Source organism: Manihot esculenta, chromosome 18 (genome assembly GCF_001659605.2).
Source record: "Manihot esculenta cultivar AM560-2 chromosome 18, M.esculenta_v8, whole genome shotgun sequence".
Lineage (NCBI taxonomy): Eukaryota > Viridiplantae > Streptophyta > Magnoliopsida > Malpighiales > Euphorbiaceae > Manihot > Manihot esculenta.
In genome coordinates, this window is record NC_035178.2 from 7,922,767 (window position 1) to 7,946,874 (window position 24,108).

Consider the following 24,108-nt stretch of genomic DNA (forward strand, 5'->3'; position numbering starts at 1 on the left):
ACGTTTCCAAAACTTTTCATTTCAATAATTTAATGGATCAAAATTATGTGTTTTTCATAGAACTTTCAGGCAGCACTTCGTTTCATTTTAACCTTAATTTACAACATATATCGTTACCATTCAATGAATGATTGTTTACACCAAAATTTTGGTAACATCAGTAAAAAATCAACACAAAAGACATTCTCTATTATATAGCAAAATTCAGTTTTTCACTCCTACAAAACACAAAGCTACTTCAGCTTGGGCCTGAAGCTCTTCCAGTAGTTTCACAATCTTCTCCCGGCATATGGTGGTTTCTTTCTTCTCTGTGAGCATTTTCCTCAATCTTCATCCATGTTCAAAGACAAAAAACGACAACAATATTAATTAATAGTTCATTCAATATGAAAGTTGACAATACCCTTTTTGCATGCACCAATCTATATGATCACATTTCATGTCAAGTGGTGATAAACATTCAAGCATTAAAACAGTACCCTTTTTGCATGATAAACATTCAAGCATTAATTGTGATAAAAACGGGATGTTACGCGCAGCCTGTTTCAAGACGAGGCCTGTAGTACATCAGATTTATTAAGCTTTTCCCAGTAATTGAAAGGCACTGAATATAAGAATTTCAATCGCAAAACAAGCAATGCATAGATATTCTAATATATGGGAGACTACAGAAAAGATGAAACTTCTAAGCTACAAAGCAAACACACACCTTCGGACAATTGCTGTATCCCCATGTCCAGTGCAAATTATGAGCATTGAATTGGTTGGTAATGAAGAATACAGAGAACGAACCCTAGCATCCAAGCTAGTTAGAATTTCCTTTAGATCAGATGTTATACTGCATTTGATGTCTTTCTTGTTGGCAGGCTTCTTTTGACACGTAAGCAATGATATCATCTCTGCAAGTTTTGCATTTAATTTCCCTTCATCCTCTGCTTGCTTCTTGAAATAGGAATTCAACTCTGAAAATTGGGTCCAGATAAAGTGTACTCGATCATTCTTCACCTACAATAAAGCAATATTTAATCAAGTGGGAAGTCAACAATAAAAGATGAGAAATATAATTATTTACAATATAACTGTATACCTCCTTAATGGCTCTTGAAAGTGCTTCATCATCAGAATTCACAGGAAATGCATGGGATGATGCAGAAGCATACCGCTTCACTATGGAGACATCATCAATGACAGAGGAATCTTTACCACATTCACTCAAAACTGTAAGAAGTTTTGTCCGTATAAATGATGGTGGAGAACCAAAATCGGGTCCTATCAGAAAAGCCAAGGGCATATATCAGGGTTGAGAAATACATGAAAAAAAAAAAAACATAAATAAGCAGAAAAAGTAAAATATACAAGAGTCACTTGCCATGTTTTATCTTTAACAATGCCAGTTCCATAGCTGCTCTTGCATCTTCAATACTGTCATGTCCAGTACCTGACTGCTGTATATCTCTAGAAAGAAATTTCTTGGCAAGAATTCGAAGAGCAGTTTTATATGAACCACCTCGGGGATGCTTGTATAATAATGCAGTATCAATCACCAAACCATGAGAGATCTTCAGAGCTAACAAATCATTCTCCAGGGAATGGCCAACCAAGATGGTCTCTTTGTAGACCAGCTTTAAAAAATCTTCCTGAATACAGGAATCAACTGTAAATGCATATAAAATATGACATTTGAAGGAAAAAAAACTGATACTAAAGCAGTTTTAAACTAAAATAAGTTAATAAACATAAAGCAAAGGAAATGAGAACTGTATCAAACCTGAACATCTTTAAGACTTGTAGTTACATCTTTCAGCATCTCACGAGTAATTCCACTAAACCTGCAAATTCAATTCAATGTTAATAATTTATTTTTAAAAGCTCGCTTTCCAAATGGCACCTCATCCAATTTGTATACGTAACACGCCACCCACCCACATATTCAACGCATCCACACTCCCTCACGCCCAGAATTTTATTGGTGCATAACATATTTATAGGAGGCCAACATCGGATGAAAAGACTTTGATATCATATTAAATTTGGGTCAGACCTAATTCATCCCAAAAGCTAGCTCAAGGTGGGTTCAAAGAGGAGTGCCTGTGGCCCATATAAGGAGACACATTATCCCTTTTCACAACCATTGTGGGATTCAACGGTGACGATGAGATGATAGTTGATAACACTAATTATTGTCTCACAATTCTTTTTTGCTTGTCCTCCTATAAATATGTCATGCACCAATAAAATTCTGGGCGTGAGGGGGTGTGGATGCGTTGAATCCCACGTCGGTTGTGGAAAGGGACAATGTGCCCTTACATGGAACATAGACACTCCTCCCCCTTGAGCTAACTTCTGGGGTACGTTAGGCCTGATCCAAATTTAACATGGTATCAGAGTCTCCCCAACCGATATTGAGCCTCCCATAAATATGTCACACACCAGTAAAATTCTAAAATTCTGAGCGTGAGAGGGTGTGTTGAATCCCACATCGGTTGTGGAAAAAGATAATGTGCCCCTTATATAGACCATAGACACTCCTCCCCTTGAGCTAACTTTTGAGGTGAGTTAGGTCTGACCCAAATTTAACAATCATGTATAATATTAAATATCAGAGCTAAAACACCTTGAGCATCCTGATCCGGATAAAGGAAAAAAAATTGCTTGCAGGTTTGACAAGCATTACCTGGTATTATAGTCAACAATAACATTTGATGGTTTAACCAATTTATCCAAGACCACCTGCAACAGGCAATGTTACATACGTTTGTGGAACTGAATACCAAATTTTAAGAACCCATAAGTAAACCAGGAACTCAACAAGGCAACAACAAGATTCAAAGTTTGAATATCCAAAAAATTTCAGAATAAATGAAAAACCAAATCTCAATGCTGCTTCATCTGTTAAATCCAGATCTATAACAAGACAATGAAATAATGACAAATGTTCATAAATTCAGCACAAAATACAAACATCTAACAAGCCAAGCTCAAGAAAAAGAAGCAGATTCACAGAATATTAGTATGCAATGCTAACTCCGGAAACCCTTTTTCCCCCCTTTGCATGTTTCAAACCTTTATGCTCGAAATGGTCCTGTGGTAAATCAAAAAACCCAGCTGGATAGCAGTTCGGGCAAACCCAAAAAAAAAAAAAAAAGAGTTGCCTGCTGCAGACAAAATATCTTAATGCAATAAATGCTAGACAAGGAGTTTCATTCGTATTAAGTTGCTTATGCAAGCTAATATCTAAAAGAGGTACACAATTAGGGCATTTCAGTACAGGTGTTATAGTATGCAAATACCTCAACGTGCTACGAATCTGATGAAAGAAAGAATTCATTTTTCAACATGGACAACAGAAAAAAAAATTTTTAGCATACCTGTCCTTTGATATCCACCATGGTTATTCTTGTCAGCTCAAAGCCCTCATTTGTGATACACTATCAGAATACAAACAGAAAAGACCAAGTCACTAAGAGTACACCATTAAATATCTGCCATTTGAGATATTCATTAGTTGCCACTTGCTGGCTAAAGTCACAGAGATAGTAAGAATATTAATGTTGATGATAGATGGAATAATATTAAATGACAGATTTGGAAATGATTTTTGTTTAAATTACTTGAACAAAAAGTTCATCCATTCATAAATTAATTAGATTCACAAACAAAAGTTAGATTCATTATTGTGTTTAAGAACTTATTTGAAGTGGCTTGAACTTTGAAATTGCAAATAAATACAATTGCAGATATTTGAAATGCAGAAACAAATTAAGGTGTTTCTCCATGTTTAAGCACCTAAATTAGATTCATGAGATTAATTAGAAAACTATGTACTATTAATTTTATATCTCACAATTTCAAGTCCCTGCATCCAAAAGCCCGGTAAGCATAAAATATGACAAAATTACTTTGTTCAATGACACTACAGATAACCTAGACCAATTGCTGAGTCATATGAATACGTTGTCATATAAAATTTATTTTTTAAAAAAAAACAGAATCAATGAAATAGTAGCAAACATTGCAGCATGGCGATAAAAGTTCCCTTTGATGACCTTAAAAGAATGCTCCACGCTCAATAATAGTAAAATGATGATATGTTATTTATGCTTATATTATTCCCAATTACAACATTCATAGAAGTCTATTCTTAATTTAGATCTCAGTTCCTTTTTCCAATACTTAACATTTCCTAATCTTCAATCTCATTTCACATCATACCATTTCACAATCCAGTGCCAGCATATCATAGGGAGAAGAACCTGAAGGTGCAGGAAGTGTGGAAAGAAAACCTACACAAAATAAGTAAACAAGTTATGAATTGCTTGAATAGCATGGTAATAATAACCAAATGCAAAGAATAAAATAAGGAAAATAACAAACATTGGTGCTCTATATCACCTGGTTGATTGATACAATATCCATTTTCTTCCAATTGTCTAGCTGTAAGTGTGTAATACATTAATGGGAAAGGTAGATCTTTCATGAATACCCCTGATGATAAATCCCCTGTACCAGAATCTTTTGCTTCTGCACAAGGATGATAACTTCTTATTACCTTGACAAGAAAAGTACAAGTAGATCCTTAATTTACGGTTTCACTTCCTTGCAACCTTCATATTGAAACCAATTAAAAGACAACCACAAATTACATACACTATCTATCTTTTTTGTTCAAGTGAAGCCTTTTAAATCATTATATGAACTAATTAAGAGTGAACAAAGAATGAAAATCCCTTAACAAATCTCAAAAACATCAACATCATGAAATACACCAGAAAAAAATCAAATAAAACAAACAAGATTAAGAAATGTTTTTTTAATAAATTACTACACAGCGCAGGCTTCTTGCTGCAAAAACTTGTAGTTCTAAAATGCAGCAGAAGATAGCACTCATTTACTTGTGAAAAGCCAACACAATAAGCAAGCAATAAGAAAAGCGTCCACATGAATGAAATTGAATACTGGTCACACTCTTGGCGTTCTAAATATCATAGAACTCAATATATGAAACTGGTCTTCCTGGAGTTCCACCAATGTTGGCTTGTGTGAAGGGGTTGATAAATAAGTAAATAACTACTTTCAGTAATCCCTATTGTAGAAAAAAAAATGAAGAGTCTAGATCATGAAGACACATGCACGCATTTCAGCATAACAATGCACTCATGTAATAAAGCCCCTCTCCAATGGCAAAACTGACTGCTAGCCACACCAGGGTGAGGAATGAAAAAGAAAGTAACACTACAAACTAGAGTGCAAAAAAAAAGTATGACTTCTTTTTGTGTCTTGCAAATTACGGAAACATCTACAAAAGGTAAAATCGTCTTCTTTGGGAGCTTCTGGCTTGCTTTTCTAATCAAACCCTAGAACCCTTGGCAACAAAATCATTAAACTGGTAGAATAACTAATTCATCATGTTCAGATACTTAATTAACACAGTATAAAAGAACAGAATGACCTGAAATTTGAGAACAGATATAAACCTTGTTCAGATATCTTGATAGATTTCCTCAAAACTGAATCAACTCCATCTCTCTTTCTTTTTGTCTTGCATGTTAAAAGTGCATCAATTGTCTGCATACCATCTGATACACAGCTAGCAAAGAGCAAAGACCAAAAGTCACAATGCTGTGTGACAGAATGATACCACAATACCAAGAAATAATAGAAAAGGAAGTGGAAGTGTTCCTAACCTAAGTGCTAAAAGTGCCATTGGATTGCCACAGAATTCTTTAAAACTATGAAGTAACTTAGACTGTGATATGTATAACGCTGCATCCAGGCCAGGTATGAAAAGCAAAGCCACTTTTGGAATTAAAGGCTTGTTCTGCAAAAAGCAAGAATTTGTGTCATTCATTCAGTCTATAAATATAATCAAGAAGGGCGTGAGGTCATTGTCCAGTGTTCTTATATGCAGTGTAATGAATCACAAGCAGATAAGAAGGGAACTCCATACATGCTCAAGAGCAGTGACATTTTACATACAAAAATATAAGCTGTAATTTGAGTTTTTCACACAAAGATCAATTAAATTGCTGCAAAGCAGATGCTACTCAGGCATATATGAGGATAGCCGATTCCACATGGTTAAAATTAAGTCAGAAAAGCTCAATCTTTTTCTTTTTTTTTTTTTTTAATGAAAAATTTCCACTAACAGACTCAAGTCACCAATTTGCAAAATGCTAATTAAGCTGGAAAATTCTATCCCATGTAAAGTCTTCCAATTTTTATTAAATGTCTCAAAATTAAATTATTTTTCACAAGAAATGCATGATTAAAAACATACATACTTCTGAAACACAAAATCCTGTGGTTGCATATTTAATGCAAAAGCTAAAAGTAAGAGGCAAAGTTTACCTTAATAAATACCCATGATGGCATAAATCCTTCACCAAGCACCCAGGTGACAAGCCCTTGGACGTCCTGTTTCAGAATAGAAACTTCAGTCTAAGTGTTTCAACTGCTCCAAAGATTCAGGAACCAATCTAAACATGAAACTTACTTCCAAATTAAGGGTTGAGTTAGCTTCTGGCGTCTTGAAAACTACTTCTGCTTTTGCCTGAAAAAGGATTATATAGGAAGAAAACATCACTGCCCAGAACAGTTCAATTTAACAAAAACCCACAAAGCCAAACTAAGTTGTATGCATAATAAGCAAATCGCATATCAGATTTTCAGCCCTCCAATGAGTTAACATCATCAAGCACGGCCATTTCTCTTGTATGGTAATTCCACTATGGTATCAGGAAATATAACTCCGGTTCTATTTCGCTTTCAATAATAACGAATAGCAATGACAATTCAAAAAATACAAAATTACAGAGAAAGAAAGAACGAAGAGTACTTGTGGTCCATAGATATCGTAGTAATCGTTGCTGTTATTATTATCGCTGGACTCGTCTTCCTTTGAAGGTAGAGCTCCTTCGCTCTCACGTTTAGGAGATGGCATTTTTTGCTTCCTTCCCTCGCCTGTTCCTGTAGAGAGAGAGAACAAATTGTCCGACGTAGCCGAGCAGCCGTTGAATGAAACATCAACCCTTAAATTTATGTCGGACGAGCAAATTAGGATGGGCTTTGGGCATTTAAGGTTGGAATGGGTTGGGCCTAATAGAAAATGACCCAATCCTAAAGCCATTAAACTAGGGGGAAAAAGTCCTCAATGCGGAAGACTGTCCGATGTGGCGGTGCCCGGAGGCCGTTGCCGCAGCGCAGAGAAGTTAAAGAAGAGAACACCGGAGAGTCCACCAACAAACCAAAAGAAGACAGACAGCGATTAGATATGTCGAAAGTGCTGCAGCAGCCGATAGGGCAAAAGGGGCTAACGTATCCACTTCGAGATTGCTTGCTACGAGAACGAGGTCCTCTTGGCCCTCTGAGATGTAAGCGTTTTCTTTTATCTTCTTCAAAATTCGCAAAGAAGAGAATAAGACCTGACCTTTTACCTTGCCAATTTTGTTTGGAAACGGAGAAAAATTTATATCAAGTGTTACAGTCCCATACAGTTTCAACCCACCAATTTTAAAACCTCACCTAGTTTACCTTTACTTTAAAGAAACCTCACCACACTCCATCCAAACATACTGTAAAAATGATTATCAGACCAAAACATGTCTTGAGATTGAAATGTCTCTCTTAATCATGTGGGGTTGGTGTTAATGGTGATGGTGATAAGTAAATATTGTTTCTTTTTTAAGTAACTAAACTAATATATGTTAATTGATTATCTTCTTATGATGTTGGCACCCTCCATAATATCATGTGAAACTGCTACAAAGCTTTTCACTGTAGTTTTGGATTGCACCTATTTTTCTTGTGCATTTATCAATGTATGATTCAGGTGTAGTAGAGTTATTATTTGATGCCATATTATTAAATAGGTTTCTGGAGTTCATCTTTGTTGTAAATTCCAAACCCTTTTGTATATTTGATGAGCAATATCCAAAACTCGGCTGTGTATCTTGATCAGGCACTAGAAGTTATTCGGGAGCTCGCCTCTTATCCCTGAGCCCTGTGTACGTGTGTCTATCTCTCCAATGAGACTCTGACTTGCTAATGCTGAACCTAACCGATCTTGCTACTGGGAAGGTTACTTTTCTATTCTTCCAGAAAAGCTAAGTGCCTGGATGGCAAACACATTGTTTTGAATGATAAATGGAAGTTAGCTTTCTGTTGTAAGTTTCAGTCTGCCTCGTATAACTGCTATAAGTTTTAATTTTGCTTGTCATGTGCTCTATATAATTTTTTTTCTCATCCGTTCTTTGCCTTTAGTCATGTCAAGCTTAACCCTAATATTCTCATTTAAATGCTCAAGTAGGGTTTGGGCAATATATTAAACAAGTTGTGTTTGCAACAAATGTACATATAATATAAAGAATTATTCTGAATAATTTATAAATTTTCTTTTGAAAAATTTACTATTTAGCCCTATGATATAAGAAAACTCATTAGTTGGTCTCTTAATTTTAAATAATACATTAAAATGTTTCTATGAGATTTTAAAAAATTTATTAATGAGTCCTTTTATTAGTTTTAGCCATTAAATATTTTGTTATTTAGTGCTTGTAGTATGTAAAAACTCATTAATTGATCCCTTTGTTTTGTAAAAATATCTACTAATTAGCATCTCTATATTGAAGGTTTTTTTCTTTTTTTTTGTAATACTTAGCGGCTAAAATTAACAGATTAACTAATTAGTAGACTTTTTGAAACCTTAGAAATTTTTTAATATATTTTTCAAAATCGATAAACTAACTAATGTCTTTCTCTATATCACCGGGAGCAAATAGCAATGTTCCCCCTTCTTTTTGTTCTCCTAAAACATATTTATCATGTTATTAGACCAGTGGGCAGAACATATGATTAAGATAGCAGTTAGCTTTCAAGAGACTTTGCTGTTTATACTTCTTAGGTTATTTTTCTGTTGATTTTAGTGTATTAAGTGGATTAAATTTGCATTTTGAGTAATTACTCATTCTATTATATGGGGTGGTTGAGATTCAATTTGTGATTTGGGATTAAAGCCCATCCTTCTAAGAATGGAGAGAATTATATTTTGAACTCTCACTTATAAGGACATCTAGCATGTAGTTGTTCTATTTTCATTTACTAGCTTAATTAGATGCAGACATGATAGAACTCTGAAGATAGATTTTGCTTACAGTGCCAAGAGCCCAAGACCTGCTATGGTGAAATTTTGCTTTTTGATTTGACTATAAGTTGGTTGATGTATCTAAAGACATGGTTGCCAACCGATTTGAGTGCAAACTTTATTGCATTCCATTATTTTTCTTCTTGATCAAATAGTTTTTTTTTTTTTTCTTTTTGTCCTTCTTTGAGCTTCTCCCAACGTGCATAATTTCATATTCTGGTGTGATCTCATGGTGAGGAATATGCAAGGCAAGCTGGAAATTGTTGCAATATCTGTGCATTTTGAGAGAGAGATCAGTGTAGATTATTATGATCATGAAGATATGCCATCAAGCCTGCCCAAGGAAACTACTGATTCTGTGCTCCAACTGAATGAGAAATTGCAAAGCAGACATCTTTCTAGAAAGGACACAGAGGGAGAGGTAAAGCAACGCAAGTGCAACACTTGCAATACATTTGTTGGGGATGCCAAGCAGTTTAGGATCACTTTAAGAGGGAGTGGTACAAACATAAGTTGAAGCGCAAGACCAAGCAACTCCAGCCTCTCAGAGCAGAAGAGTGCTCAGCGCCTCAGCAGATGTAGACCTGGATGACTCAAAAGCAGCTTTGAAAGGTTACTCAATTTGAGGTTGGTCTGAGCTCAGTTTGATAATTGTGTGCAGATTTGTGTCACCGTGTGCATTTTTGGGCTATGTTCGACGCCATACTTCAACTGGTTTGCATGGTGAGGGAAGGGCGCTCTGCAACTGCCACAGCCCAAGATGCACTTATAGTTTGTCACACATTGTCAATTTTACTCGAGATGTCAGCTGGACCTAGACACCCTGTGATGGAAAAGCCGAAGAAGCATAGGATGAATTCATCCCAAAACATTGTTTATCCTTTGAACTTTGAGTTACTAATCCGGTGGTGCATTCATCCCAACTTTGATTCTGCATTCTAGTTCGTCAGCTAGCTTTCCTCGTTAGTTTTATTCAGTGATCTTCACAGAGTTGTCTGGTTGCCGACTGGGTGTCTAGGATTCACACCTTGTTTTTTTTTTCTTTCCTGGACGTTTGAGCCAGGCAACAGGAAGAGAGAAGGCAGCCATCATCGGATTTTGATACTTCATCCCTGCATATAAGATAATATTTTGAATTAACTATTGAACTTCAGAATTTTTTTTTAAAAAAAAAAATTGACAATATGGGATTTAGTTGGCAATGTTACCAATTATATCTTCGATGTTCTTAAGGTTTCAGTAAAAGATTTTATTCTGTATATCTTTTTCTGTGTTGGAACTGCCTTGAAAGTTGGTGGAGCCTGTCTAAAATACTGATGAATGTAAAATACATTTTTGTAACATATCAATCTTGATATTGGCATTTTGAAATTTTAGGATCTTTAGTTCAATGTGTTAAAAATAATTTAATAAAATTAAAATAAATAATTTTTTTTCCTTTAAGACAGAATAATCTTTAACTTTTTGAAAAAGTTATAAAAAAAACTAATTAAATGAGAAGCTTTCACGTGAAGCCGCCACCAAATTCGTCAATTTGGACCGTTGGATTGATTCAATGGATTTTTGAGAGTTAATGAAATGTTATCCACACGAAATACTAGGACTCTTATCACTTAAAAAAAATTTAAAAATATTGTGAGAATATCCACTTATTGGAATATGGAGATCAGAATAATAAATTCCAAAAAGATTAAATGTGGAGAAAATCAAAGAGAAGGGAAAATAAATAGATAAAAAAGAAAATAAAAATCTTGAAAACTCTTCTTATCCAAGAGAAGCAAGGCCACATCTTCTTTCTCATCAATATTATCCATTCCTAGTACTCCATTAACACTAACAAGAAGAAGCAGAACAAGAGGAAGAAATGGCTATGAAGAACTGTTTTCAAGTGAGTACTACAGTGTGCACTAGTGGCAGAGCTGGTGTGGTTTTTGCTCCTGTAGAGAAGCTTCATTTGCCAACTTCTTGTAAGGGATTCAATCTATCCAACTTATCATCGTCTTCTTCATCTTCTCTCTTCGCCCATTCTCTCACTCTCAGAGGCAATACCCAAAAGTCTCGCATTATCTGCAAAGCTCGTGAAGCTTTAGATGAAGGTTTCCCAATTAGCTCCTTCTCTGCAACTCCATTTTTGTTTCTTTTATATATTCTGCTTACCATATTTGCTATTTGTATGCATCATTTTCTAGTTGCTGCTATCTTGAAATTTTAGCCTTATTTTCTTCTGTTTTGGGGTTGATTATTTATATACTGTATGCTGCAACTGATATGTGCAAAAACTCGAAATCTGCAGTGCAAGCAGTGACAGATTCAAGCTGGGATAATCTTGTGATTGCTAGTGAAACCCCCGCTCTGGTGGAGTTTTGGGCACCCTGGTGTGGACCTTGCCGGATGATAGCGCCGGTTATAGATGAATTGGCAAAAGAGTATGCCGGAAAGATTGCATGTTTCAAGGTAAACACCGATGAATGCCCAAATATTGCCAATAAATATGGAATAAGAAGCATTCCCACTGTGCTGTTCTTCAACAAAGGAGAGAAGAAAGAAAGTGTCATCGGAGCTGTGCCAAAGACAACCTTGTCTAGTACCTTGGAGAAATATATAGATGCTTGACAAGACAATTAAGACATCTTCAATAGTTGTACCAGCTTATGATATATGTTCATGTTATTCACCATATTCAAATGACTGGTATTTAATGTAAATGAATTTAGTTCCAAATTCTGAGTTATGAATCTGTCATATAGCAGACATATCCATCATGTTACAATACCCTAGATTTTCTTTATTTGGGTCTCTCTGTTTTCACAGAGAGAGGAAACTCTCTCAATATCACCACCTCCTTATTCTAGGGTCTAGCCCTTTCCCTACCATCCAGTCGACGACTTCCCCTCTCCCTCTAGACAGAGGAGATCTCCTCCCTAACCTGATATGGGTATATACTCTCCCCTTCGAAAGGCTGGTGTACATTTTTTTGCATTTTGTGTTTTGTTTCCTCTAGTCGAGCTTTATGGAGAGGGTGTTGCTTCTTGCTTCGATATTAGTCTCTGTGCTCTGTTTTGCCGTGAGACTATCTAGTTGTTGTGACAATGGCTATAACGTCAACTCTTATGAGAGGTTTAAAGGGAGCGAAGGATATATCTCAGGGACATATCCCCTGTTTATATGACGGCACCGGGTCCCTTAAAAGGCTATAAGAGAGAGAAGCCAAAAGTTATGTATGTCTCCATAGATTCCGACTCTATAGTTTCCAGGCTTCCTTGAATGCTTTGATGATTGGTTTCTAGCAAATGGCCCTCCATTGAAGGGATAAATAATATTTTTTTGACCTTGCATGCCTATTTTCTCCCTAGATCGCACTGTGGTTGTCCTCCTAGTGGTGGGGTGCTTGGTTCTTTGATGCTCTATAAATCGTCATGGGAGCCAGCGTTATGCTTGTTCTAAATTCGGGTCTTAACACTAGGTCTCCACTTTCCTCAAATCTATGTGATGGTGGTTTTCTCAATGACTCTGATGATGTCAAAATCGAAGGCGGAGTTGCGTATGTTTAGAATTAAATCTTCTAACTGGGTTAGAGAAAGAGCCAGGTCTTTTTTGGGTCTTAGAGTTTCGAAGCGTTTTGAGCCCAAAGCACAGTTTTCCTTTTCGATCGTTCTTTAGCCCTCTAACCTCTTTAATTTTGTATTTTGCCCATTGGACATGTATTCTTCCATTTTAATTAATAAAATCTTTTCTCTCTGGAAAAAAAAATTTCCATCACTTTACCTGCAGATCAAATATGCACGAGCTCAATAGGTTACACCATGTTCATTTCCTTTGCATCTATTGGCTTGAGAAACAGGCAAAAATTATCAATTTGGTTGACCAATAACGCATTAATTAGAAGTTAATAAGTTGCAAGTTGGCAAGATCTGGCATTGGGATTTATAATAGACTTTCCCAGTTTCTTCCACCAGCCAGATTCAAGACTACTCGCTCATTTGGATACTTTGAAATGGTACATGGATCCATAAACAAATCGATCATGACCAGGGAGGAAGCTGACGTTTCCAATCAAAAGACAAGAAACCAGACTCCAGCAAGGAAACTGGAAATCATTCTAAAAACATAACACCCAACATAATTCCACTTTTTTCAATTTCAATCAAAGGCACTGAATATACACACTCTCAAGAAGAGAGACAGAGAGGTAGCGGCAGATACATACGCAACTTTTATGACTCTGCTAAGTGGCAGGAGCTACACAGGAGAAAAAGCTTTCAAATTTCCTCTGGATCAAATCCTAAGCTGTTAGTGGGAAAAAGAGGCTGTATTGAGTCATAAATCAGGAAAACAATTTGAAGAAAATGAAGCCACTCGAAGAGGATTTAACATTTCATTGATAAAACACTATGCTATATGTTTTACTTTTTCCTGAAATTAGTACAAAGTGGGAAGTTAGCCCTGAAACAAGTCCACCGTGTTATGCCATCTCCACAGGGCTGTAGGAAATGCTGCCCACGCTCATGCTGCACAAGCAGCTAAAATCAAGAACTGAAACACCAGTATCATTGATAGAGACTTCAAGGGGAAGGTTTCCAATCAAACGGAAGATTATTAAACCCATTAACTGCTCCTAGCCCACTAAGCAGTTGGTTCCCCAAATCTTGTTGGCGATTCATGCCCTGGTCTCTAACCATAGATGGCACACTGACACGTCCATTTATCAGAGAATTATTGCCCATCGCAGCTCTAATTCCATTAACCATGGCAGACTGCGCAAGTCCACTGCCCATGGAGCCAAATCCACCTCCCCCCATTCCAGAATTACTGACCGTCCCATTCCCCACCAGGCCATTTCCCCCATTGAGGACCGCATTGTTACTTGTTGGCAAAATCCCATTAACATTTTTCATATCACTCCCCAAAGAACCAACCCCAGCAACACCTGTGCCATTAAGTTGGCTGGACATCATCATGTCATGTATGATTTTCTGAACAGAGCTTTGAGTATCCCCATGTTCCGCCTCACCCGAAAGAGCAGGTTGTTGCATAGGAATATTTGCTGGTGAGTTTGTGGAACTTATGTGATTGGCAGCTGTCAAGGCACTATGAGATGTTTGTGTGGGATTATTAGATGAAGAGGGTGTCGGTGATTGGAAAGGAGAAGGATTAGGTTGTGCCTGTGGAATTGTGCTAGAGGAACCAGGAGATGGAATCTGCACAGAATTTCCTCCATAGGGACTGCTTGCGTTATTCATAGAATTGTGTTGTCTTGAATTCATAGAATTCTGATGGAGAAGCCCAGTAATGGCACTGGCAGAAGTAGACACAGATGTGGTACTGATGGAGTTATTTACACTAGAAACGCCATTGCTACCAGCAATTTGCATTCCACCAGCTTGTACAGAGCTTTGATCACTGTTTGAGTTCTGGGGTATCGTTTGCTGCTGCTGTTGTAGCTGTTCCTCAGGCTGCTGAGATTGACTATGAAACCCAGATGAAGCACCTGTCCTCCGGGGGAACTTCGCCAAACTCTCTGACAACAAAGAATCAAGTAAGATGGTGCTTTTCACATGCAATACCATGTTTTGGTGTTCACATGGAAACAAAAGACACGAAGACAGCTTGTCCAGTTACAGGGTAATGTGATAACTACATTCATATGGATCAAATAGAAATTACAAAAATAGCTGTTTCACATGCAACAACACAGAAGAATAAACTTGCAAAGATTGCAAAGACAAGTAGAACACAGGCAAAACAGAGAAGAGATGGAAGGAAAATAAAGGACATGCATAAGCTGAAATTTAACCTCCATACACATGCCTTGCTTTGCAATAATACATGCACAACTTTTCCAAGATTGAAATATACTGAAATTCACAATCCATTAATTGAAATATTATTTATTTCCCCAAGGTCAAAAAGATCGATGGGATAGAGGCAGAACTCTTAAGGGCCATTCTCCCCCTCCCCCTCCCCTCTTCCTCTCTCACTCTCTTCTGGGGCAAAAAAATATCTCATACATTCCTTGATATCTTAACATTTTTTTCCTTAGCATCAAGTGCAGACCGTGGCCTCTTATAATGTAGACTGCGACTTTTCTCACTCAAAATTTTTCAACCTCCCTTGCGATACTTAATACTCTCAACACCCTTCAATCTTGAAGTTCTACTGCTGCACCTGCATGGACCCTAGCTCACACATTTGATCATTTTTTGCTTTACCATTATCAAACTGCTACTTAAAGATAATCTCAGCTCGATAGGCCCCAAGTACCCAAAAAAAAAGAAAAAAAGATAGCAGATAGCAGACCAGCGAATACCAGATGCAACTAAACTATCCAAGGAAAATCCAAAATCCATTTCACTGATCTCAAAATGTAGGTGCCTACTACTGAATGTATGTTTTCAAGGTCTAGGCAAAGTTAGAACAGAGTGAAAAAAATCCATTAGTTAGTCGAACCACTAAATTTGAAACTATGAAAAACCAAACACCCAATATAATCTTTCAAAAGGTTTTCTCCACTGAAACTTTTTACAAATTACAACATTCACCTGGTGCAAACCAAACTTAAGCCATTCAAATGAGCATCTTTTCCTCTCATGATTGCATTTTGATGAGCTCATTAAATTACAGGATAAGGCAATATTTCTCAGAATAACATTCCACAAGGTCAAGACCTCATTCTAATGAACTTCAAGAAAAAAGGTCATCAAGTTATCATTCATCCTTCTCCTCCTGACCTTGCCTGAGTGAAGGAAACCTACATGTGCCAGGACATTTATGCCTCCTTCCAAAATGATGCAGAAGACTCACCAAAAAAGGCTAGATCATTTAGGGAGCAGTTGTGCCAAGGAAAAAAAGGATTATCTGATCATTTCCATTATCAGATCCCAAAGGAAAGATAAAAATATACAAAACCAGCATTTAAGCATAGATTCCTCAAAATCCATGCCATTGACACTCGTACAGTTAGTTTCCAAGCCAGAAATCAGTATTATCTAGGAATCATGTAATGATCACTCAATACACTCAACAGGTCAAACCAACCAACTAGAGTATTAACAAATAAAGGCTTCTACTTAGTCTCTATATTATCCTCGAGCATGAAAGCCTAAATCAATAAATCTGATATGTCAAAATCAAAGGATAGCCTCATCCTCGGTAAAAGGTTAAGGAAAGGTGGTCTTTGTTCTATATTATGAATTCAGAGGCCATGATCCCATTTTCACAACTAAAGCAGCACTACATATGAGCTATAAGACATCAATTAACGTTATTTGTAAGGCTCAAACACCCCCCCCCCCAAATCACCACCACCAAAAGAACTCACAAAAATAGAAATCTAGATTTTTTTTTCAAGTTCTCAGTCTTCTGAGATCACTTTTCACTTTATTCAGCCTTTTGGCATTCAATATTCTTCACATCTGATTGCCACTGTATCAGACCAAGTACCTCAAAAAAACCTACTTGATAGCCTCTTTGTTTCTAGCACAATGTTGCCTCTTACTCACAGATAAGTGAGGACAAACTGTTCCCTGACAGACAGACTGTAATGATATACAACAAAAAGAAATATCGCAAGATAGATGGCCATGCAACATAAGAAGCACAATCATACAATCACATGATTATGCACATGAACAGATTCATCACCCCCATACCCCAACATCACCACAGAAATCTGATCAAGACAGATGGAAAAGTTGTGAGAATTCTCTTCCCACCAAGTTATGAGTAAAAATCCTATTTTGAAGGCTGTCTTTATTCAACAATGAAACTTATTTTGCTCCAAATATACAATAGTTAGGACAGAAGAATGAATAGACAAAAAGACCCTATACGTTGAAGGTACAGCAATACAACACAGAGCATACTTACTGGCAACACACTCCCATTATACTTGTGTACTAATGAAATAAAGCAGCAATACAGCATAAAGTGTAACAGAATATTTCCACAATCATAATGCTATTTTCACTTTAGAATTACCAAATTTAAACAATGCAAGGTCAAATCACAGGAAAAAACCAACAAGCTTACCCATAGGCCCAGTTCCTGTTTCTCGGCTGTAATCAATCAAGTCTTTCATGCTATTTACCACTTCAGATATCTGCAACATTTTGAACCAATTGTCAAAAAGAAAAAGTAGCAATTAACTACTAAAATCTAGCAGTCGAATAATCTAACCAAATGACATTTCTATAATATTAAAAGAATACTTTATAGGACACATAAAAAGTAAAACAAAAAAGCATTTGAACGAGCACCCATTAAATCATCAGAAGACAGTGAAACAGTGTTCAAAAATAGTTTCAAAAAATGCAATGAACGTACATAGCCACACCTCAAAAGTTAGTGCTTGAAACATAAAGCAATTTGCAAGAATTTTAGTATCGACAGAAATAGTTTCCTGAATACAGGGGGGAAGAAAATATCCAAATAAGATGCAGTAGACTTTGAAAAAAACCCGAATTGGACGGAGTGAAGTGCTAGGCAGCACGATATGCACATGCGATAAAATGAATATCTATTTCTCCAGATAGATCACAACATCACGTATTTGGACAGCATGATTTTCCAAATGGAGATTTGAGATTTGCTTTGCTCTTTTAAAACATGTCCATGTACATTTTGATTTTCATTAATCCTGCAGTAAATGTCATTATGAATGTGGAAGGCGAAAATATTGCTAATAAGCCATGCAGAGACGACTCCCGGCAAACAAATATAAAAAATTACAGCTTACCTAGGCTGATTAAATAGGAAAGTATTGTTACAGAAAGCATACACATGAGAATACCAATAGAACATTTAAAACCTAATAACAAAGGATATAAGACATTGAAGCTTTCCTTCATTCAAACATATGGAAAACTGAAATTTCTTTGTTAACACCATCAAATACAATAGTATCTCAAACGAAGGGTATCTTTCTACTCCAAAATTTACATTAATCCCAAAAGCAAAACCCAGTCACCGAGTACACGCAGAAAATACCCACTATCTGTAACCCTTTAATATTTGATGACCAATATGAGATTCATAGGACTAAGTACTGCATTGAACATAAAAGCATTTATGCCATCACCTGCAGGCATCTCACATATCTCTTTGTATATCCTAAATCATTCACCAAAGGCACTTCCAAAGCTTTTGCAAGTTGTCGAGCTGATGCAAGAAACCTAAAGAAAGGTAGCTTGTCAATATTTGATAGAAGCACCAGACATCATACATTATTGTCCGAAAACATCAAATTGTGCATTGTGCTTGCATTTTCCAACAATATAAAAGTTAATGCCCAGGTCTAGTTAAAGACCGAACAGATGGAACCAAGTTAAATGAAAAGGACACCATACAGGATACGGCCTGCCCAGGGGAAGGGGAAAAGGATCATTCTTGTCAACTTGTTCAAAATGTAATATAAATCCCTTGCACAACAAGAATCTAAGTAATTTTAGAAAAACCCTAGAAGCAACTATAAAATTCCAGCACACTGTCTCTTTAATCACACAAATCAACAGCAGAAACAGTTCTTTAAATGAAGAATCATTAACAGCTCAATCTCCCACCTCTCATACATGCTCAGCAACATTCAGAAGAAAGATAATATGTATTAGCATTTACAAATATGTACCATGTGTGCCATGCATATGTTTTTATATAAATATCAAGCCCTATTTCCACATGCATGCTAAGCGTATTTTGTGCACATGAATCATGGGTGCTATGAGCATTTAGTGCAAGTACAAGTGCAAATAGGACTATCTTTCTATTTCACAAACATAAACATGGCTCCGTGCAGTATGCACATGTGTATGTGTGTGTTCGCGCGCGTACATGTGTGTGTGCCTATGTGGAGGGTGCACACACGCAAACAGCACATGCATGCAAGGAACAATGCAACAGTTTTATCATTATCATTGAGAAGTGAAAACTTACCAAAATGACCAACAGGACAGAAAAGAAGAACATAAAACAATTCAGGGCAACAACCAATAGATCAAGTTTTCAACTTTCAATCTTAAGGATAAAGGAGGGGAAAAAAAGAGGGAAAATACAGCTATGAGAAGACCACCTAAACGCCACCAAACGCCTCATAGTACTTGAGAAGAAAAAGTGCTGACAAGGGACAAATAACTTACATATTACAATTATTTTGCAACTCTGGGACAGATAAATTAGATGATGCATTTTGAGTAGCAGCCTGGTACTTTTGAGCTGCAGCGCCAAGCTGACTGACCTGCATGCATATAAAAAAAAATATTCATGCAAAATATTTCCAGTAAGAAATATTTAAACTTCCAGGTGCAATGCCACAGCACAAAACTCCACCTACACACTACTAAACGTTGGTTTGTGACAATGAGGAAATTAAAAGGTGCCTTGTGTTTTCTGTTAAAAATAGCTATAAACTAATCATCAGTATTAAGCACTGCAACCAATCTAAATAAAAAGCACAAAAATATAATCCAGGTACAACTGAAAGATCACATGATCTTCTTTTTGTATTGTTGAATTAGTATTATTACTGGATATCATAAAGTATAGCCCTTTTCATATGTAAGAAGAAAAACCAGGAAAAACAATGTCAAAGCAACCGAGAACGACATAGAATAATATAACTTCTTTATTAAAATAATAAAATTTAATTTAGCAGACAATTGCTTTCCTCTTCCTAACCTAGAAGTTAGAGACACAAATCTTTAATTATCAAGTGTCTTTTGATGTCTGGTTTATTTATATGATTCCTATCCAGTATTCCAATGACATGAGCCACAAATCTACAAATCCATGTATGTGTCGAGGAAAGAGCTACCAGTGCATTATGGCGATGTCAACTTAGTCCGCATATGATGCATAATCAAAATAACATCAAATACCCTACAAAATTTCAATTAATTTCACTCGCTATTAAATGCACTCGAATTATTCTAACAGACACTATTTTACATTCATCAAATATTTGAGAGAAAATTTTCTGAACATCAAAATGTGAACAACTCTTGGCTGGCTTAATTATGATTATATATGAACAAAGATGATACAGATAAAAGAAAAGAAATGAGCAGGACAACTGGATAGAGAATCTAATCTAAGTCTGTCATAGCAATCAAGACCAGAATATCATTAACTCGTAATTCACTAAACAAATTATGTCCAACTTCCTCTAGATAATTGCAGCTTATCAAACAGACACAAAACACCAATAAAGGATAACAATTTATTCATGTTCTATTGGAGAAATCCCTGCAGAGCTATAACAGTAGTCAGCATGGATTTCAGGACAAATTTAAAACTATTAAATCCATATTCCATCATCAATTTGAATATAAACTGATGCCAAAGCTAGTGCAAACAAGTCAAATGAGCCAACTGAGTTTTTAGATAACAGAGGTGCCTCATTCTTAAAAATGTTTGTAGTATTAAGCAAAATGGTCTATTACTAACCTGTGGTATTAACAATCTTCGGGGGATAAGCTCTTCATGACGCCGAGCACAAAATTCCCAAGAGCATATCTAGCCAAAAAAGTGGGGGAAATAGGGACAAAATTAGTTCATAATACCTTAAGAATTTAGAAATTAATAAGGATAGGTATCTTATTGTCTACCTTCAAGTCTGGTGAGAAGACTATCCGCAGCTGACCATCCCGAACAACTCGAAGTTGCTCAAAAACACTTTCCTGTATTGCTTTTGCATAATCCAACACAATTTGACCAGATGAGTTTTGATATTCACGGGGCATATCCACATAAAGAAGCTCTTCCAAGGTACCACTTTCATATTTGATTTTGAAAAGCCTGGGAAGAACCTCAACAGTTGCCTCTAAAAGCACAGTAGACCAGAGTAAGATACAGAATTTGGGATTTTTCTTTCTTTTTTTCTTTTTTTTAGAGGTGGGGAGTTGGGGGTGGTGGGGGTGAGGGGTTGTTAACATTGCTGAGCCCAATTCAAAGTAGCACGAGTTAGTCTCATGCATAAACTAACAACAAGAAGTAAAGATCTCACAACATACCAAAGCCACGGCCTGGCTTCCGGTTGCAAATTTCACAGTGCCATACATCCTGTAAAAATTGAAAATAAGACGTTTATAATGATTTACATCATTAATTGGCACCACCAGAAAGTAAACCAAGAGCTTTATGAAAATCACTATTAACTTAATAAGGGCATTCTTGCTGTCTCATGGATTCTAAAGAAAGCATTCAAACAATAAAGAAGTATGGCAAAACAGTATAGATAAATAAATAAGCAGTGATCCTCAAAAACCTTTACTACATTTCTCCAGTTATACCTAACAATCCAACTTAGAAACAATTATAGTGAGATTGAAAGGCATGTCAGCAATTGTTAATGTTGCTAAGTTTTCTCAAGCAGCTGACCTGAGGAAAAACTCCAGTTGTTTGCCGGCCACTTCCATACATAGAAACACACCACTTCTTTTTTGCATGCGGAGCAAAATACTCTGCCACAAATTTTCTCCAGAATTCAATATTGTTGTCCTACATGACAATTTGGCATGATTATGCGCTAGAAAAGTCAAAACCAATCACGACACTCAAACAGATTTTTTACACCAGAAATCTTACTTCAGGCCTGTGCTGTTGCTGATACATGTAATGTGTGAGACGGCGAGCACACATCCCTGGTTCATACCCTGCTTTCACAGGAGATCTCAGAGGCAAATTCTGCTGTTGAAATTGTTGTGGTAATTGTGGCCGTTGCTGCGGCATTGCTTTCAAGAGTTGCTGTTGTTGATGTTGTTGTAGCTGCAGCAGTCTTTGTTGATGTAAAAGATTTATTGTCGCAGCAGCAGCCTGAGGAGTCTGCCTTGACATCTGAAGGAACTGTTGCTGTTGCTGCTGTTGCTGTTGCTGCTGTTGATGTAGAAACAATGACTGATCTGAATGTTGAGGTTCCAATTTTACTGGTGCTAAACTTCTCATAGACTGAATTTGTTGTGGTTCCAATTTGACTGGACCAAGATTTCTCAAGGGCTGCAGTTGCTGTGGTGCTCCATGTTGGTCATTTGTCACCTGAGGTTCCAACTTGACAGGGCCAACACCCCCTATTCCACCACGAATTGACTGAAATTGATGTTGCTGCTGCACCTGCTGCGTACTGTGTGGGGAAGAGAACTGTTGCATTGGTTGCTGACCATGCTGGACACTTTGAGCTTCAAGCTGTTGGGATTGCTGCTGATCTGGCAATAACTGATTGCCAGCAGGGTTCGAAAATTGCTGTCCCTGAACTTGACCAGATGGACTAGGACTTACCATATTTGACGGCACAAATGATGATGAAGGAGCATTGAAACCCATTCCACTGCCAACTCCTGAAAGTGGATCTGTTTCAGCCGCACCATCAATAGCTCCACGTTGGCTGCTCCCAGGTCCAGAAAGCCCTGAATTCGGACCTCCATTTCCAAAAGACTGATTAAGGAATGAGGAGACATTGGGCACATTTCCAAGCATATTCATATTATTAAACTGAGTACGTGGAGACACTAATGAAGGGAATGCAGTTTGAGAAGGCAGAGGACTTCCTTGAGCTCCCAGCATCCCCGAATTTGATCTCAATAGCGAAGGAGAAACAGACTGGGCACCACCAATTGGTGTAGGCGGCCCCGAGGGTACCATTTTATCAAGAATGACAATCTACAAACACTTCTTGAAGTATTACAACTACCTAAGGCAACATGAATTGAATAAGCCTAACCAATCAGAATAAATGACGCACAGCTGCACCTACTTGGCATTTCTACTCCACATCTATGCTGCTTGCTTCAAGGTGCTTATAGTGCACCAATTGAAAAGAGTAGGTTCAGTGTCTGAGCAGCTGATGGGCGTTCTACCAAACACAAGCCACAGACCAAAGTCATCAAAAGCAAAAGAACTTCTCTTGATTCTGAGCATTCTACAGTCGCACTATCTTCACATGATTAGCAGCCTTCTAATGGTCCTCGCATGAATCTCTGTACCATACAAGCACCAGTTTTAGATCCATTTCAAAAAAAGTGACTCCATATAAAGCTAAATGATTCTTCTACCACCAAAATACAGCTTAAATATTCTCAATATGCTCGCGCTGTCAACTAAAATCCACATGAAACACACACCATAATTAGCCTTAAAATACATACTAGAACAAACCCATAAAACAGAACTCACAGAATATTGCACCAAAATTAAACAGAGCCCGTTTCAAAAAATTCACCAAAGCCATAAACTAAAATTCAAATCGCGAAACCCGAAAAAGATAGAGCTTCAAAATGACTGCAAAATTAAAACTTGGAATGGAACAAACTAATTGCAACCAAAAATAAAATAAATGCTACGAATGAGCATTAAAAAAACCTCGATCGAGACCTAATACACTGAATAGATCCAAATCAATAAGCAAAACAAAAACAACGGATTTTGAAGGAAAAGTCAGGTCACAGCTAAAAAAAGTTCAAGAGAACAAAAAAAGAAACACAACTTACCCGCAGTAGAAATTAACGGTAGTGAGAGGGACAACAGTGAGCAAGGAAGATTTCTCTAATCAAAAGCATATACCACAATCCCAAAAATTCTCAATAATCAACCAAACAAGAAGAAAAAGAAAAAAAAAAACAGAAAAACTCTCTTTATTGAATAGGAGACGAAGAAGGAGCTTATTCAAGTCCGAAGGGTCGCTGAACTCTAGGGTTTTTGTTTGCTGAGTTCGCCAAAAATCAACCTTCTTTTTTAAGTTGGCTTTTTTCTGTTGTTTTCTCTCTCTATCAGTATATGAGTTGTTTGCCCTGTTATCATCTGCTGTTGAGAAAGAAAGAGAGAACGCTTAGAGAGAGAAAGAGAGAGTGTGTGGGTGTCCTTGCGGACGTCAAAATTGTATTCGATCCGATTGAATTTTCTCCTTCTTCATTCTCTTTTCTTTTTATTTTCTCTCTCTCTCTCTAAGAAAATGAAGTCAAATGCTCTTCTTTCCCATCTTTCTCTTC

The 24,108-nt window shown here is 36.8% G+C and overlaps 3 protein-coding genes across 3 annotated transcripts; 1 reads left to right on the forward strand and 2 right to left on the reverse strand.

Annotated features, from left to right (window-relative positions):
* Positions 1 to 63: 63 nt before the first annotated feature.
* LOC110606178 (small RNA degrading nuclease 5) lies at positions 64 to 7,924 on the reverse strand. The gene is made up of 14 exons (XM_043953433.1): positions 6,836 to 7,924; positions 6,494 to 6,550; positions 6,349 to 6,414; positions 5,685 to 5,818; positions 5,475 to 5,587; positions 4,393 to 4,521; positions 4,213 to 4,283; positions 3,369 to 3,428; positions 2,675 to 2,730; positions 1,769 to 1,829; positions 1,370 to 1,637; positions 1,088 to 1,269; positions 710 to 1,005; positions 64 to 328 (listed from the first exon to the last, which is right to left on the reverse strand). Exons 1-14 carry the CDS (start codon positions 7,124 to 7,126, stop codon positions 205 to 207), a joined length of 1,908 nt encoding a protein of 635 aa, XP_043809368.1. The 5' UTR covers positions 7,127 to 7,924; the 3' UTR covers positions 64 to 204.
* Positions 7,925 to 10,841: 2,917 nt separating this feature from the next.
* LOC110606608 (thioredoxin M-type, chloroplastic) lies at positions 10,842 to 11,870 on the forward strand. The gene is made up of 2 exons (XM_021745494.2): positions 10,842 to 11,235; positions 11,433 to 11,870. Exons 1-2 carry the CDS (start codon positions 11,004 to 11,006, stop codon positions 11,750 to 11,752), a joined length of 552 nt encoding a protein of 183 aa, XP_021601186.1. The 5' UTR covers positions 10,842 to 11,003; the 3' UTR covers positions 11,753 to 11,870.
* A 1,377-nt stretch (positions 11,871 to 13,247) lies between these two features.
* On the reverse strand, positions 13,248 to 24,108 carry LOC110606992 (transcriptional corepressor SEUSS). The gene is made up of 10 exons (XM_043953432.1): positions 23,611 to 24,108; positions 21,716 to 23,100; positions 21,509 to 21,628; positions 21,142 to 21,190; positions 20,737 to 20,951; positions 20,576 to 20,644; positions 19,270 to 19,367; positions 18,216 to 18,309; positions 17,168 to 17,237; positions 13,248 to 14,657 (listed from the first exon to the last, which is right to left on the reverse strand). The coding sequence occupies exons 2-10, from the start codon at positions 22,763 to 22,765 to the stop codon at positions 13,702 to 13,704; spliced, it is 2,721 nt and encodes a 906-aa protein (XP_043809367.1). The 5' UTR covers positions 22,766 to 23,100; positions 23,611 to 24,108; the 3' UTR covers positions 13,248 to 13,701.

Excerpts from the sequence above, each read along its gene's own strand:
- LOC110606608 (XM_021745494.2), top strand. The coding sequence starts at position 11,004 with ATGGCTATGAAGAACTGTTTTCAAGTGAGTACTACAGTGTGCACTAGT. Across the intron at positions 11,236-11,432 it reads TCGTGAAGCTTTAGATGAAG|TGCAAGCAGTGACAGATTCA; the intron begins GTTTCCCAATTA and ends CGAAATCTGCAG.
- LOC110606992 (XM_043953432.1), bottom strand. The coding sequence starts at position 22,765 with ATGGTACCCTCGGGGCCGCCTACACCAATTGGTGGTGCCCAGTCTGTT. Across the intron at positions 21,191-21,508 it reads CAACTGGAGTTTTTCCTCAG|GATGTATGGCACTGTGAAAT; the intron begins GTCAGCTGCTTG and ends CAATTTTTACAG. Across the intron at positions 20,952-21,141 it reads GAAGCCAGGCCGTGGCTTTG|AGGCAACTGTTGAGGTTCTT; the intron begins GTATGTTGTGAG and ends CTGTGCTTTTAG.
- LOC110606178 (XM_043953433.1), bottom strand. The coding sequence starts at position 7,126 with ATGGCTTTAGGATTGGGTCATTTTCTATTAGGCCCAACCCATTCCAAC. Across the intron at positions 4,284-4,392 it reads ATATTGTATCAATCAACCAG|GTTTTCTTTCCACACTTCCT; the intron begins GTGATATAGAGC and ends TATTTTGTGTAG. Across the intron at positions 1,270-1,369 it reads ATTGTTAAAGATAAAACATG|GACCCGATTTTGGTTCTCCA; the intron begins GCAAGTGACTCT and ends CTTTTCTGATAG.